The sequence below is a fragment of the Artemia franciscana genome, chromosome 20 (assembly GCF_032884065.1).
Source record: "Artemia franciscana chromosome 20, ASM3288406v1, whole genome shotgun sequence".
NCBI lineage: Eukaryota > Metazoa > Arthropoda > Branchiopoda > Anostraca > Artemiidae > Artemia > Artemia franciscana.
Genome location: NC_088882.1, coordinates 5,087,478 through 5,101,131, shown reverse-complemented (window position 1 = coordinate 5,101,131; position 13,654 = coordinate 5,087,478). Strand labels below are relative to the sequence as shown.

Here is a 13,654-nt window from a genome sequence, read left to right as displayed (position 1 = left end):
CAAAAAAACAGAATATTTTTTGGAGTGGGACTGCAACATGAAAAATTACTTTTTAGTTCATTATAATCTCAAGTTTAGTAAATCTTCCATATGTAAAAAACAACAGATAAAACAATGGGGAATTTATGTAAGACAGTGAAATTGTTTTATTCTTAATATTTTGGCTCTATATCCAAGAGCAATCCTCAATAAAGTACATTCAAAAATAAAATACGATCGTTAAGACTTAAATTCAAAAATAAAACAGTCCCGGTTAGTGTGGCAATAGAAATAAAGCCTTAGCTAAATAATAATATTTCTTTGAATATGGATTTGTGGGAGTATTCAGTCTTATTAGTAAATTTCATTAAAAAATTAAAAAAAATTATGTTATATCTTGCTTGTATTTTTCTTTAGAAAGCTAGAAAAATTTAATGTGTACTGTTAAACTACATCAGTTTTGTTTAAAGTGTTTACGATGTATAGTCAGTTAACTCCTTCAAGACTCCAAGAAGCTAGTACCACCTAGAAAAGTTAACCAGTGCTACTTAGAGAAATTTTATTTACTGTAATCTTATAAATGCTCAGGGTTCAGGGATAGAATGTCCATTACCAACCTTGTTTACGATGTATTGTGATGTTTCTGATAGGAGAAGATATTAGGTCAAACTGTGACAATTCTACTCCTGGAAGAAATTTAACACCATTGTCAACGTCCCACTGGTATACAAGGTCACTCGCAGAATATGCATCTGGAATATAAAAGAAGTCTAAGGAAGCAAGATGCTTAATAAACATACACCAATCAAGATCTGCGTAGAGGTAATTATTCATAGAACATCCGAAGTTTAAACTACAAATATTACGGCCACCACATCCCTCAGACTCCAAGGACTCAGAAAAACCATCTTGTTATTCTAAATGACATGGTTGGGCTTGGTCTTTTCACCCGCCCATAAAACTGATTCATTAATTAAGCTGTCCAATATGACGGTATATACAGTTGCAAATTTTGTGTTACCACAAACATGGATATCACTGCTCGAAGTAAGACAAAATTGGGTCGATGAGCTTAAGAGCCGACTAAAAGTAGTTTTTAATCCTTAACACTGTTATGAGACTTGAATTCCATATGACCTTGCATCTAAGTTCTGAACCTTTTGGGTTATAATTGAGAAGGATTAGAATGCTGTGTATATTTTTTTTTATTTTTATTTTTTATGGAGTTGTTATAAAGCTGTGTAATAATGGATTTGCCGCCATCGCAAACAAACCGTCAGGCTTTTGTAGATGGCTGCAGTAAATCTGTTTGAATTTTTTACGTTAAATAAATTAGTTTGATCTGATTTGATCTGACCAATCCCCACCTTCACATAACCATCTTATTCCTTTCTAGAAATTGACAATCCTAGACAAATTGTTGCAGACCTACAACAGCAAGAAAACCCTGTAATTTTGATTCTTCCTAAGCCTCTTTTACTTCATTAAATAAAAAAAAAAGTTTTCTACTGAAAGAAAGAAGAAATATTAAGACTTAAAACAAACAGAAATTTTCCATGCGTGGAAAGGGCTCTCCAGTCCTCAACCGTTCTTTATGCTATAGTGTGATCTTTTGTTCTAAATCTTTAAGAGCGAAACACAAGGACTGTTTATTTTAATTAAAAAAAAAAATATATTTTTCCGTAAGGAGCGAGGTTTGAGGAAGAGGGAGCCACCTCCTCATAAATCGATTTTTCTTTTGTTTGTTTTAAGCCTTAATGTTGCCTCGTTTATGATGTTTTTTTTTTAATAACGCTGGAAAATCCAGCTCCCCTCTATGGAAAATTGTCTTCCCAAACAAAAAGTTCTTCCATGGAAAGATCCTCCCAAGTAACCCCCAACATCCAAAAAAAGCCAAATTTAATCTAGTTTCTGACTGCATTTCAAATTATGCCAGGAAATAGCTTCCCTCCATGTAGAACTCTTCCTAGAAAATTTATCCCAAAAACTTCCCTACCATCCCCATAGGCAGAGTTGTTTGACCTTTCAACTATGATAAACCGAATGACTGTTCTATCATTCTGATTGGACGACTTTGGAGAAAATTGGCGTGGGAGAGAGCTAACTGCCCTCCAATCATTATGCTCATATAACAAATACTAGACCTTTTGACTTCATGGTTCAAGGAGCCCTTGTCGATCAAATGTTTCTTATGTAGTTTTGCCGGCATCATAGACACTAAAACTATACTATCACTAATGAAGCAAATATGACGCATAATTGACTTTATCGGCTAAGCTAACCTAAATGAATACATAATTGACTTTATAAGCTAAATTTCAAAAATAGAAAAACGCAAGGCCAAAATAGGTGCGTTTGAGCTTTTTAGTTTGCGAGCAAATAACTTGTCCGAGACCTGGATTCAGTCAAGATGAAATTCAAGATGAAGATCTTGAAGAGCAAGTTGTTCACTACTTATATATATGACTAGCTGTTAGGGTGGCACTTCGCGCCACCTAGGTTAGCTTAGCTGATAAAGTCAATTATGTAAATTCATGACGTCATACGGGAAATCTATTTTCAATTTACTGTTGGAATTGATTGTCCCTAGAGCTTTTATAAATATAAACTTGCCTCGTTGGCTGCCTAGACACAAATTCATAGCGTGTAACATTAATTTAATCTTTCATGTTCTTATTTCTTTCATGACGTCATAAAAACGGCACGATCTCAAGATAATAGGATAAAGTTAAGTTTACTCCTTTTTGAACTGATTTGGGAAAGATTATATATTCAAAACTCTAAATAAAGTTTTGACAATTAAACATGATATCATTTATAGCAAAAAAAATATGACACATTTTGTGGAACATTATGGAATCTGAGAAGACACAAAAAGGACATTTTCGAAAAAATTAGACAACGAGATCACTACATTATGCAAGGATAAGCGGTTTATTTTGTTACTGTAAAATTTTGCAATAAATTCGGTTTTAACAGCCGAGATGTTTATAAGCTCATTAACAGAAGAATATGGCAAGAGATAAGAAAGGCACCACGTAACCAGGTACGGAAAAAATGCGAAGACTGCAAAGTATTGTTCAAGAAAGGGGAAGAGAAGACCAGTTCTCAGAATTGTACGCGAATTGATTCAGGAAAAACAGCTGGAAATATCATTAATCTTCGACAGAAGCAAAAAGTAATCTTCTCCCTACGGAGAAGTAATGAACACTTAGTTTTTTTTCTAAAAGTGCACGCAAAACCTCTGGCAGACCATCAGGTGGCCTAGCATGTTTAATAAAAAAGACGCTGTTTTGCCCACCCCCTTTATGTTATCACGAGAGTGATATTGCTATTCGTTATATTGTTATATTGCTATTCGTCTTGCCAACCTTGTCCTCATTAATGTTTATCTCCCCTGTGACCAGAAATCGCTCCGAAGTTTAAGTAAATTTACAAAATCTTGCCCATTAATAGTAAGTCTTCTGAATGGCATTGAGAGTAATGGACCGGACTAGTTATTAATCGGTGATATAAACTATAATATTAACTCTTCATCAGTGCGGACTGAGCTTCTTTTAGTTTCACTACCGAATAGTTACAGAATTTTGAAGAAAGATGCCTCCCATTCCTATTTCCATAATAGTGCCTCACTTTCAGACATTGATCATTGTATCGTTTCTTCTGGTCTCATCTGTGGCGAAGTCCATGTTGATCAGGATGAGCGTGATTATGACCATCTCTCCCTATCCCTCACTGTTACCCTTAATGCTACTGCTGAAAAGAACCCTCGTCCTAATTCTAGAAAATGGATTTCTAAAAGAGAATGGAACAAAGCTGACTGGCCTCTTTAGTTTTCTACGCATGTTAGCCTTCTATCAACGATTAAAGTCCATTTTAATCTGTTGTGTACAAGCGTTGGGTCCCCACAAGCCAAAAATTCAGCTTAATATTTATTATAGCAACATTGTATCGTGCTTAACGAGGTCTGAAGAGGTAGCTGTTCCCCTTTGTCGCTTTCAAGCCAATGCAAGAAGTTCAATTTGGAAGAATGATCCAGACCTCAAAACATTGAGAATCGGGCTAAATTGTGGCTAAAAATGTGGATAGCTTACGGCCTCCCTTTAAGGGGTAATGTTTTCGATATCAAACAGTTCGTGGTAACGAACTGTAGTAAGGAGCGATCCGGCTCAATAGGAACCAAAACTCTAAAAAATTGAATTTTGATATCAATAGCTACATCAAAAGAATCGCATTTTAATGCTGATTTTAAATATATAAGTTTCATCAAGTTTAGTCTTAGCCATCAAAAGTTACGAGCCTGAGAAAATTTGCCTTATTTAGGAAAATAGGGGGAAACACCCCCTAAAAGTCGTAGGATCTTAACGAAAATGACACCATCAGATTCAGCGTATCAGAGAACCCTACTGTAGAAGTTTCAATTTCCTATCTACAAAAATGTGGAATTTTGCATTTTTTGCCAGAAGACAAATCACGGGTGCGTGTTTATTTTTTTTTTTTTTTTTTTTTTTTCCCCAGGGGTCATCGTATGGACCAAGGGGTCCTAGAATGTCGCAAGAGGGCTCATTCTAACGGAAATGAAAAGTTCTAGTGCTCTTTTTAAGTGACCAAAAAAATTGGAGGGCATCTAGGCCCCCTCCCACGCTCATTTTTTTCCCAAAGTCAACGGATCAAAATTTTAAGATAGCCATTTTGTTTAGCATAGTCAAAAATCATAATAACTATGTTTTTGGGGATGACTTACTCCCCCACAGTCCCGGGGGAGGGGTTGCAAGTTACAAACTTCAACCAATGTTTACATATAATAATGGTTATTGGGAAGTGTACAGACGTTTTCAGGGGGATTTTTTTTGGTTTTGGGGGTAGGGTTGAGGGAGGGGGCTATGTGGGAGGATCTTTCCTTGGAGAAATATGCCATGGGGGAAAAAATTCAATGAAAAGGGCGCAGGACGAATGTGGTCACGTTAGAAAAAAACGTCAAATTAAGAGCTTAACATACAATGCTGGGTGTTCGGAGCCTCTCTATTATGGAGTATAATTTGAAAATAACACAACTATACGAGCGATAAAACATATATACCACAATCATAACTCAACTAACGAAAGAACTGCTAAGAGATAACACAACTATAAAGCGAAAACAGGTGAAAACTAACGGGAAAATAAACGAACTAAGAGGTGGAAGGGGTCCAGAGAAAAAATATAATCCTTTTTCAATTTTGAGCCTAACTTCCGCAAAGGAGTAATAATGTCAGAAGCCCCAAAATACTGAATTATTTTCTTTTCAAACAGTTCGTGGTAAGGAACTGTAGTAAGGGGCGACCCGGCTCAATAGTAAACGAATTTCAAAAAACGGAATTTTGATGCTAAAAGATACATCAAAAGAATCGAATTTTTACGCTGATTCTAAATATATAAGTTTCAATTAATTTAGTCTTTGTCATCAAAAGTTATGAGCCTGAGAATATTTGTCCTATTTTGGAAAAAAGGGGGAAACATCCCCTAAAAGTCATAGAATCTTAACGAAAATCACACTATCGCATTTGGTATATCAGAGAACTCTATAGCAAAAATTTCAAGCTCATATCTAAAAAATGTGGAATTTTGTATTTCTTGCCAGAAGACAAATCACGGGTGCGTGTTTATTTGTTTTGTTTTTTTTTGTTTTTTTTCCCAGGGGTCATCTTATCGACCAAGTGGTCCTAGAATGTCGCGAGAGGGCTCATTCTAACGGAAATGAAAAGTTCTAGTGTCCTTTTTAAGTGACCAAAAAAATTGGAGGGCAAAAAGGCCCCCTCCCATGCTCATTTTTTTTCCAAAAGTCAACAGATTAAAATTTTAAGATAGCCATTTTGTTCAGCATAGTCGAAAACCATAATAACTATGTCTTTGGGAATGACTTACTCCCCCACAATCCCTGAGGGAGGGGCTGCAAGTTACAAACTTTGACCAATGTTTACATATAGTAATGGTTATTGGGAACTGTACAGACGTTTTCATGGGGATTTTTGGTTTGGGGGGTGGGGTTGATGGGAGAGGGCTTTGTGGGAGGATTTTTCCTTTGAGGAATATGTCATGGGGGAAGAAAAATTCAATGAAAAGGGCGCAGGATTTTCTAGCATTACTATAAAAAAACAATGAAAAAATAAACATGAAAAAGTTTTTTCAAATGAAAGTAAGGAATAGCATTGAAATTTAAAACGAACAGAGATTATTACGCATATGAGGGGTTCTAAAAATACTTTAGCATAAAGAGCGAGGTATTTAGGAGGAGATAAATGCCTCGCTCTTTATGCTAAAATATTTTTAGTGATTTCAACTATTTATTCTACGGCCTTTTTGATTCAGGGGTCATTCTTAAAGAATTGGGACAAAACTTACGATTTAGTGTAAAGAGCGAGGTATTAACGAGGGTACAAACCCCCTCGTACACATAATAAAAATATAAGAATATAAAAGTTTGTTACGTAAGTTAATTCTTAAGTTACGTATATTTTTTACTAATAAAAACGTTCGTTGAATATTAAAAGTTCTAGTAGCCTTTTTAAGTAACCGAAAAATTGGAGGGTAGCTAGGCCTCCTTCCCCACCCCTTATTTCTCAAAATTGTCTGATCAGAACTAAGCGAAAGCCATTTAGCCAAAAAAAAAAATTAATATACTAATTTCATTTCAATAATTTATGTGCGGAGAGCCAAAATCAAACATGCATTAATTCAAAAACGTTCAGAAATTAAATAAAAAAAAACTAGTTTTTTTTAACTGAAAGTAAGGAGCGACATTAAAACTTAAAACGAACAGAAATTACTCCGTATATGAAATGGGTTGTCCCCTTCGCAGTCCCACGCTCTTTACGCTAAAGTTTTTAATTGTTTTAAAAAGTAGAATTGTGGCAAAGAGTCAAACTTTAGCGTAAAGAGCGTGGGACTGCGAAGGGGACAACCCATTTCATATACGGAGTAATTTCTGTTCGTTTTAAGTTTTAATGTCGCTCCAGTTAAAAAAACAAGTTTTTTTTTTATTTAATTAAACAAAGAACGAATGTTGATTTTAAACGCTACCTTCGAAGAATTAGGTATAATGGTGCTGAATTTCTTAAGACTCCTAGCCAGTGGAGAAAAGTGATTAATGTCGCGAAGTTCGATAGATCGCCTACGGCCGACCGAATCCCTAATGTATCATGGATCAATCATTTTAGTAAGATTTTCGATATAGTGATATATGCGGTTCATTTTCGTTTTGTCAAGCTCTGTTCTAATCTGTTACCTAAGAAAATCAATCAAGGTCATGTACCTCCCATTTGTGTTGACCGTGTCAAAAGAAGTGTGAGAGACTTAAATCGAAATATTATGATGTAGAAGGCATCAGTGCTTTTCACCTCAACACCGATTCGGAGGAATTAGTTTATCACTTGCAGTTACATTTCAGATGTGTTTATGCTCTTCTTTAGTCCCTGATTCTTTTTATTTGGTAACATTACGTCAATTTTGAAACGTGGTAAGGATCCAACTAGTTGCGCTTCGTATAGGCCTATTACGGTTGCTTGTATATTAAGTAAAGCATTTGAATATGTTTTGCTCCCTGATCTCCTGTCTAAAGTAAATTATATGTCTAATCAGTTTGGCTTCAAGCCGTATGATTGAGAAAATTTGAAGAGTATTTTGTTCAGGTGGTAAGTTATGCAATTGACCTCTTATTTACACTTAGCACTGGCTATTGAGAAAGGTCGTAACGTTTGATCTTTTGTGTAATTAAATGAAAAAAAACTAGTTTTTTTTAACTGAAAGTAAGGAGCGACACTAAAACTTAAAACGAACAGAAATTTCTCCGTATATTAAATGGGTTGTCACCTCCTAAACGCCTCGCTCTTTACGCTAAAGTTTTTAATTGTTTTAAAAAGTAGAATTGTGGCAAAGAGTCAAACTTTAGCGTAAAGAGCGAAGGATAGCGGAGGTGACAACCCGTTTAATATACGGAGTAATTTCTGTTCGTTTTAAGTTTTAATGTCACTCCTTACTTTCAGTTAAAAAAACTAGTTTTTTTTATTTAATTTCTGAACGTTTTTGAATTAATGCATGTTTGATTTTGGCTCTCCGCACATAAATTATTAAAATGAAATTTGCATATTAATTATTTTTGGCTAAATGGCTTTCTCTTAGTTTTGATCAGACGATTTTGAGAAATAAGGGGTGGGGAAGGAGGCCTAGCTGCTCTCCAATTTTCGGTTACTTAAAAAGGCAACTGGAACTATTAATTTTTAACGAACGTTTTTATTAGTAAAAAATATACGTAACTTAAAAATTGACTTACGTAACAAACTTTTATATTCTTATTTTTTCATTATGCATATGAGGGGGTATGTCCCCTCGTTAAGATCTCGCTCTTTACACTAAATCTTATGTTTTGTCCCAATTCTTTAAGAATGACCCCTGGATCAGAAAGGCCGTAAAATAAATAGTAGAAATTGATAAAAATACTTTAGCATAAAGAGCAAGGTATTCATCTCCTCCTAAATACCTCGCTCTTTATGCTAAAGTATTTTTAGAACCCCTCATATGCGTAATAATCTCTGTTCGTTTTAAGTTTTAATGCTACTCCGTACTTTCAATTGACAAAACTTTTTCATGTTTATTTTTCCATTTTTTTTTTTTTTATAGTATTGCTAGAAAATCCCGCGCCCTTTTCATTGAATTTTTCTTCCCCCATGACATATTCTTCCAAGAAAAGATACTCCCACATAGCCCCCTCCCCTCAGCCCCACCCCAAACCAAAAAATCCCCCTGAAAACGTCTATACACTTCCCAATACCCATTACTGTATGTAATTAAATAAAAAAAACAAGTTTTTTTAACTGAAAGTAAGGAGCGACATTAAAACTTAAAACGCACAGAAATTACTTCGTATATGAAAGAGGCTGCTTCCTCATCAACGCCCCGCTCTTTACGCTAAAGTTTTTTACTGTTTTAAAAAGAAGAATTGAGAGAAAGAGTCAAACTTTACGCTAAAGTTTTTAATTGTTTTTAAGTTTTTAAGTTTTTAAGTTTTTAAGTTTTACTCCGTATATGAAATGGGTTGTCCCCTCCGCAGTCCCTCGCTCTTTACGCTAAAGTTTGACTCTTTGCCACAATTCTACTTTTTAAAACAATTAAAAACTTTAGCGTAAAGAGCGAGGGACTGCGGAGGGGACAACCCATTTCATATATTTTTTTTTATTTGTTGTTTTTTTTATTTAATTTCTGAACGTTTTTGAATCAATGCATGTTTTGATTTTGGCTCTCCGCAGAGGAATAATCAAAACGAAATTTGCATATTTTTTTTTTTTTTGGCTCAATGGCTTTCTCATAATTTTGATCGAATGATTTTGAGAAAAAAAGAGCGGGGGACGAAGCCTAGTTGCCCCCCGATTTTTTGGTTAATTAAAAAGGCAACTAGAACTTTAAATTTTTTACGAATCTTTTTATTGGTAAAAGATTTACGTAACTTATAAATTAGCTTACGTAAAGAACTTTTGTATTCTCATGTTTTTATTACATATATGAGGGGATTCACCCCATCGTCAGTACCTCGCTCTTTACACTAAAGCTTAAATTTTATCCCGATTCATTAAGAATGACCCCCTGAATCACAAAAGCCGTAGAATAAGTAGTTGAAATTACTGAAAATACTTTAGCGTAAAGAGCGAGGTATTAGAAGGAGGTGAGCCCCTCATATGGGTAATAATTTCTGTTTGTTTTAAGTTTTATTGCTTTTCCTTACTTCCAGCTGAAAAAGCTTTTTCACTTTTATTTTTTAATTGTTTTTTTTTAAATAATGCTAGTAAATCCTGCTCTCCCTTCATGGAAATTTTCTTCTCCCATTACAAATTCTCGAAGGAAAGTTCCCCCAGCATATCCCCCTCTTCTCAACCCCTCCCCCAAACCAAAAAAATCCTCCTGAAAACGCCTGTATACTTCCCAATAACCATTACTATATGTAAGCACAGGTCAAAGTTTGTAACTTGTTGCCCCTCCCACGGGGACTGTGGGGGAGTAAGTCGTCCCCAAAGACATAGTTATAAGGTTTTTCGACTACGTTGAATAAAATGGCTATCTCAGAATTTTGATCCGTTGACTTTGGGAAAATAATTAGCGTGGGAGGGGGCCTAGGTGCCCTCCAATGTTTTTGGTCACTTAAAAAGGGCACTAGAACTTTTCATTTCCGTTAGAATGAGCCCTCTTGCAACATTCTAGGACAACTGGGTCGATACGATCACCCCTGGGAAAAAAAAAAACAAAAAAAAACAAAAAAACAAATAAACACGCATCCGTGATCTGCCTTCTGGCAAAAAATGCAAAATTCCAAATTTTTGTAGATAGGAGCTCGAAACTTCTACAGTAGGGTTCTCTGATACGCTGAATCTGATGGTGTGATTTTCGTTAAGATTCTATGACTTTTAGGGGGCGTTTCCCCCTATTTTCTAAAATAACGCAAATTTTCTCAGGCTCGTAACTTTTGATGGGTAAGACTAAACTTGATGAAACTTATATATTTAAAACCAGCATTAAAATGCGATTCTTTTGATGTAGCTATTGGTATCAAAATTCCATTTTTTAGAGTTTTGGTTACTATTGAGCCGGGTCGCTCCTTACTACAGTTCGTTACCACGAACTGTTTGAACACTGGTCAAAGTCTGTAACTTGCAGCCCCTCCCCCAGGGACTGCGGGGGAGTAAGTCATCCCCAAAGACATAGTTATTATGGTTTTCGCCTATGCGGAACAAATGGCTATCTCAAAATTTTGATCCATTGACTTTGGGAAAAAATGAGCATGGGAGGGGGCCGAGGTGCCCTGCAGTTCTTGCTTACTTAAAAAGGGCACTAGAACTTTTTATTTCCGTTAGAATGAACCCTCTTGCGACATTCTAGGACCACTTGGTCGATACGATGACCCCTGAAAAAAAAAAAAAAAAAAAAAACGCACCCGTGATGTGTCTTCTGGCGAAAAATGCAAAATTCCACATTTTTGTAGATAGGAGCTTGAAATTTTCGCTATAAGGTTCTCCGATATGCTCAATGCGATTGTGTGATTTTTGTTAAGATTCTATGACTCTTAGGGGGTGTTTCCCCCATTCTCCAAAATAAGGCAAATTTTCTCAGACTCGTAACTTTTGATGACAAAGACTAAATTTGATGAAACTTATAATCGGCATGCAAATTCGGTTCTTTTGATGTATCTTTTAGCATCAAGATTCCGTTTTTAGAGTTTCGTTTACTATTGAGCCGGGTCGCTCCTTACTGCAGTTCGTTACCACGAACTGTTTGAAAAAAAAAACAACAAAATACGAAAGGCTTTCAGGTGAGCCTTTCACAGAATATTGAGGGGAGTATTCAACTAAATCAGATAAGGGGGATGATCAATTGACCAAAAATGCAATATTTGCACGATACTGAAACCCCTACCACTACAATTACAGTGTCTATAGTGATTACTATCAAGGTAGAGGACACTAAAATGAAAATTCAAGGGAACGTTGAGGGGGAATTGGAACTAAATCAAAATGTGCTATATGTACACATATTGTCAAAAGGGCTTATAAGCAGTATCTTGCTTACCATATCGAGGTGAAACTTCTATGGCGTAATGAGGGGATCTTCAACTGGCCAAAAGACAAGATGCGTAAACTACTACTGATACTACTGCTCCTAATACTACCACTATTGCTATGATACTTGTACTACCAAGAATAAATGTTGTAAGGTGAAAACTTGAAAGAATTCAGGGGGGAATTTGAATTAAATCAAAAGACACTATGTGCATGTAGATTATTGTTTTATTTGTTATTTTTTGTGTAATGTTATTGTTGATTTTCGTTTGTGTTTACTCCACTATTGATCTTTTGATGTAAGTGGGTTATAGATAAATATATATTATCGAAAGGACGTATCTCCGGTATGAGTTTATTTATTAAATTGGAAATTTTAAGGAATACCTAAAGGGAAAGATCAATGGACCAAAAATCAGTATCTGCATGCCACTAGTACAACTGCTACTACTACTGCTACCACTACAACTACTGCTTCTGTACTAATGCGTTTATTCTGAGACCCTAATTGAATGACCAATTAATATTGACCTTTCACTAGGGGTCCAAATTAAAAATATTAAAATCTTAATATATGCAAAAAGCAAATTTCTGAAACTATACTTTTTTTTAGTTACCTTGTAAGCAAAAACTAAATTAATAAAATCTTATAGTTTTTTTGAAGTTTATATTTTGGGAAATTCTTACCCAAAGAAGAATTTAAACACTTCTTGGTTCGCTGTATTGTCACAGTCGTCAAATAGACTACAGATTAAACCGTTATTAAATTCCTCATCAGTCCATGTAACATTTATGTAGTAATTTCTGTTCGTTTTGAGTTAGAGTCGAATATCGGTTTTATTTTTGGTAGCCTACATTATACGTTTGTTGTTGGTTTCATTTTCCAGTAAGTATAATATCTGTTTATTTTAACTTTTGATTCATTGTTCATTATAATTTCTGGTGGTTGTCTTTTTTTGCTCTTTTCAAGACATAGCTTCCGTCTTTACTTTTGTTAAAAAAAAAATTTTTTCAATTAATCAATCACAAAGTTAGTTTTCCCTTAACAATCAAACATATTTTAAAATAACTCTACGACTAAGATTCAATTAGAGATTCTTCAGTAACAAACAAATACAACGTAGAAACAATAGGGAAAGTTTTTTCAAGACAATGGAAATTATTTATGTAGATATTTCGGCCCTATGTCCAAGGGCCGTCTTCAGCACAATACAACACTATATATATATATAAAAGAACTTACATCAAATTGTGAGAATTAAAACTGAATATAAAAACACTTATTAAAACAATTTTTTTTTAAAAATATAGCCCTAGCATCCTTACTTCAGCGAAGTTCAACCAGGACTGGCGAAAAGAATGAAATGAAGAAATATAAACTCATTCAAACTAAAGAGAATAAAATGATTAGATGCAATTTCTTAAAGCTAATCTTGCTTGTTTAGCAGCCTGTCTCAAAGGCCTTTTCGTAGTTGGTTCAGTACTATTATAAATTGGTTTAGTAAAATATTTTGTTAGATCATTTTTAATTAAATTTGAGTATAAAGAATTTAATGAGTATTCCCCCAAGTCCCTGTTCAAAGAAATATTTTTATTTATTTTGAGATTAATTTCAATTGATTCTCGAACCACCTGTTTTATTCCCAAATCATTACTAATGAGTGAAGAGTTTTCAAAAAGTATCATGTGGGACGGATTATTAAATATATGCCAACCTAGAGCAGAATCAAAGGAATTGTTGGAACCATTTGAAATTAAGGCCTTGTCTATGTCATTTTTATGCTGTTGTAACCTTTTGTCTAGATTCTGATGGGTCCTGCCGACATAGTATTTTCCGCAATCACAGGGTATTTGATAGACCCCTCTTTGGCGAGTAACTGGGGTCTTATCTTTACCCGAATTTAAGAAATTGATGATTTTAAAATTATTAGTAAAAACTACGTACAGATTATTTTTTGTGCAAATATTTTTTAATTTTGTTGTAATCTTTGGGATATACGGAAGATAGACAATATTTGAGGGCTTATCAATAGCCTCACATTGTGAAGTATCTTCTTCGATTTTACAAGAATGTCTTTTTATTCTGCGGCTAATTA

At 34.7% G+C, this 13,654-nt stretch overlaps 1 protein-coding gene across 3 annotated transcripts in view; it reads right to left on the bottom strand.

Moving 5' to 3' along the window:
* LOC136040349 (gamma-aminobutyric acid receptor alpha-like) overlaps positions 1-13,654 on the bottom strand; it is a 143,428-nt gene that overhangs the window by 53,196 nt on the left and 76,578 nt on the right. For all 3 annotated transcript variants that reach the window (XM_065724596.1, XM_065724595.1, XM_065724594.1), the window contains exon 6: positions 597-731. In XM_065724596.1, coding sequence (XP_065580668.1) covers positions 597-731 — 135 coding nt within the window. The remainder of the gene's footprint in view (positions 1-596; positions 732-13,654) is intronic.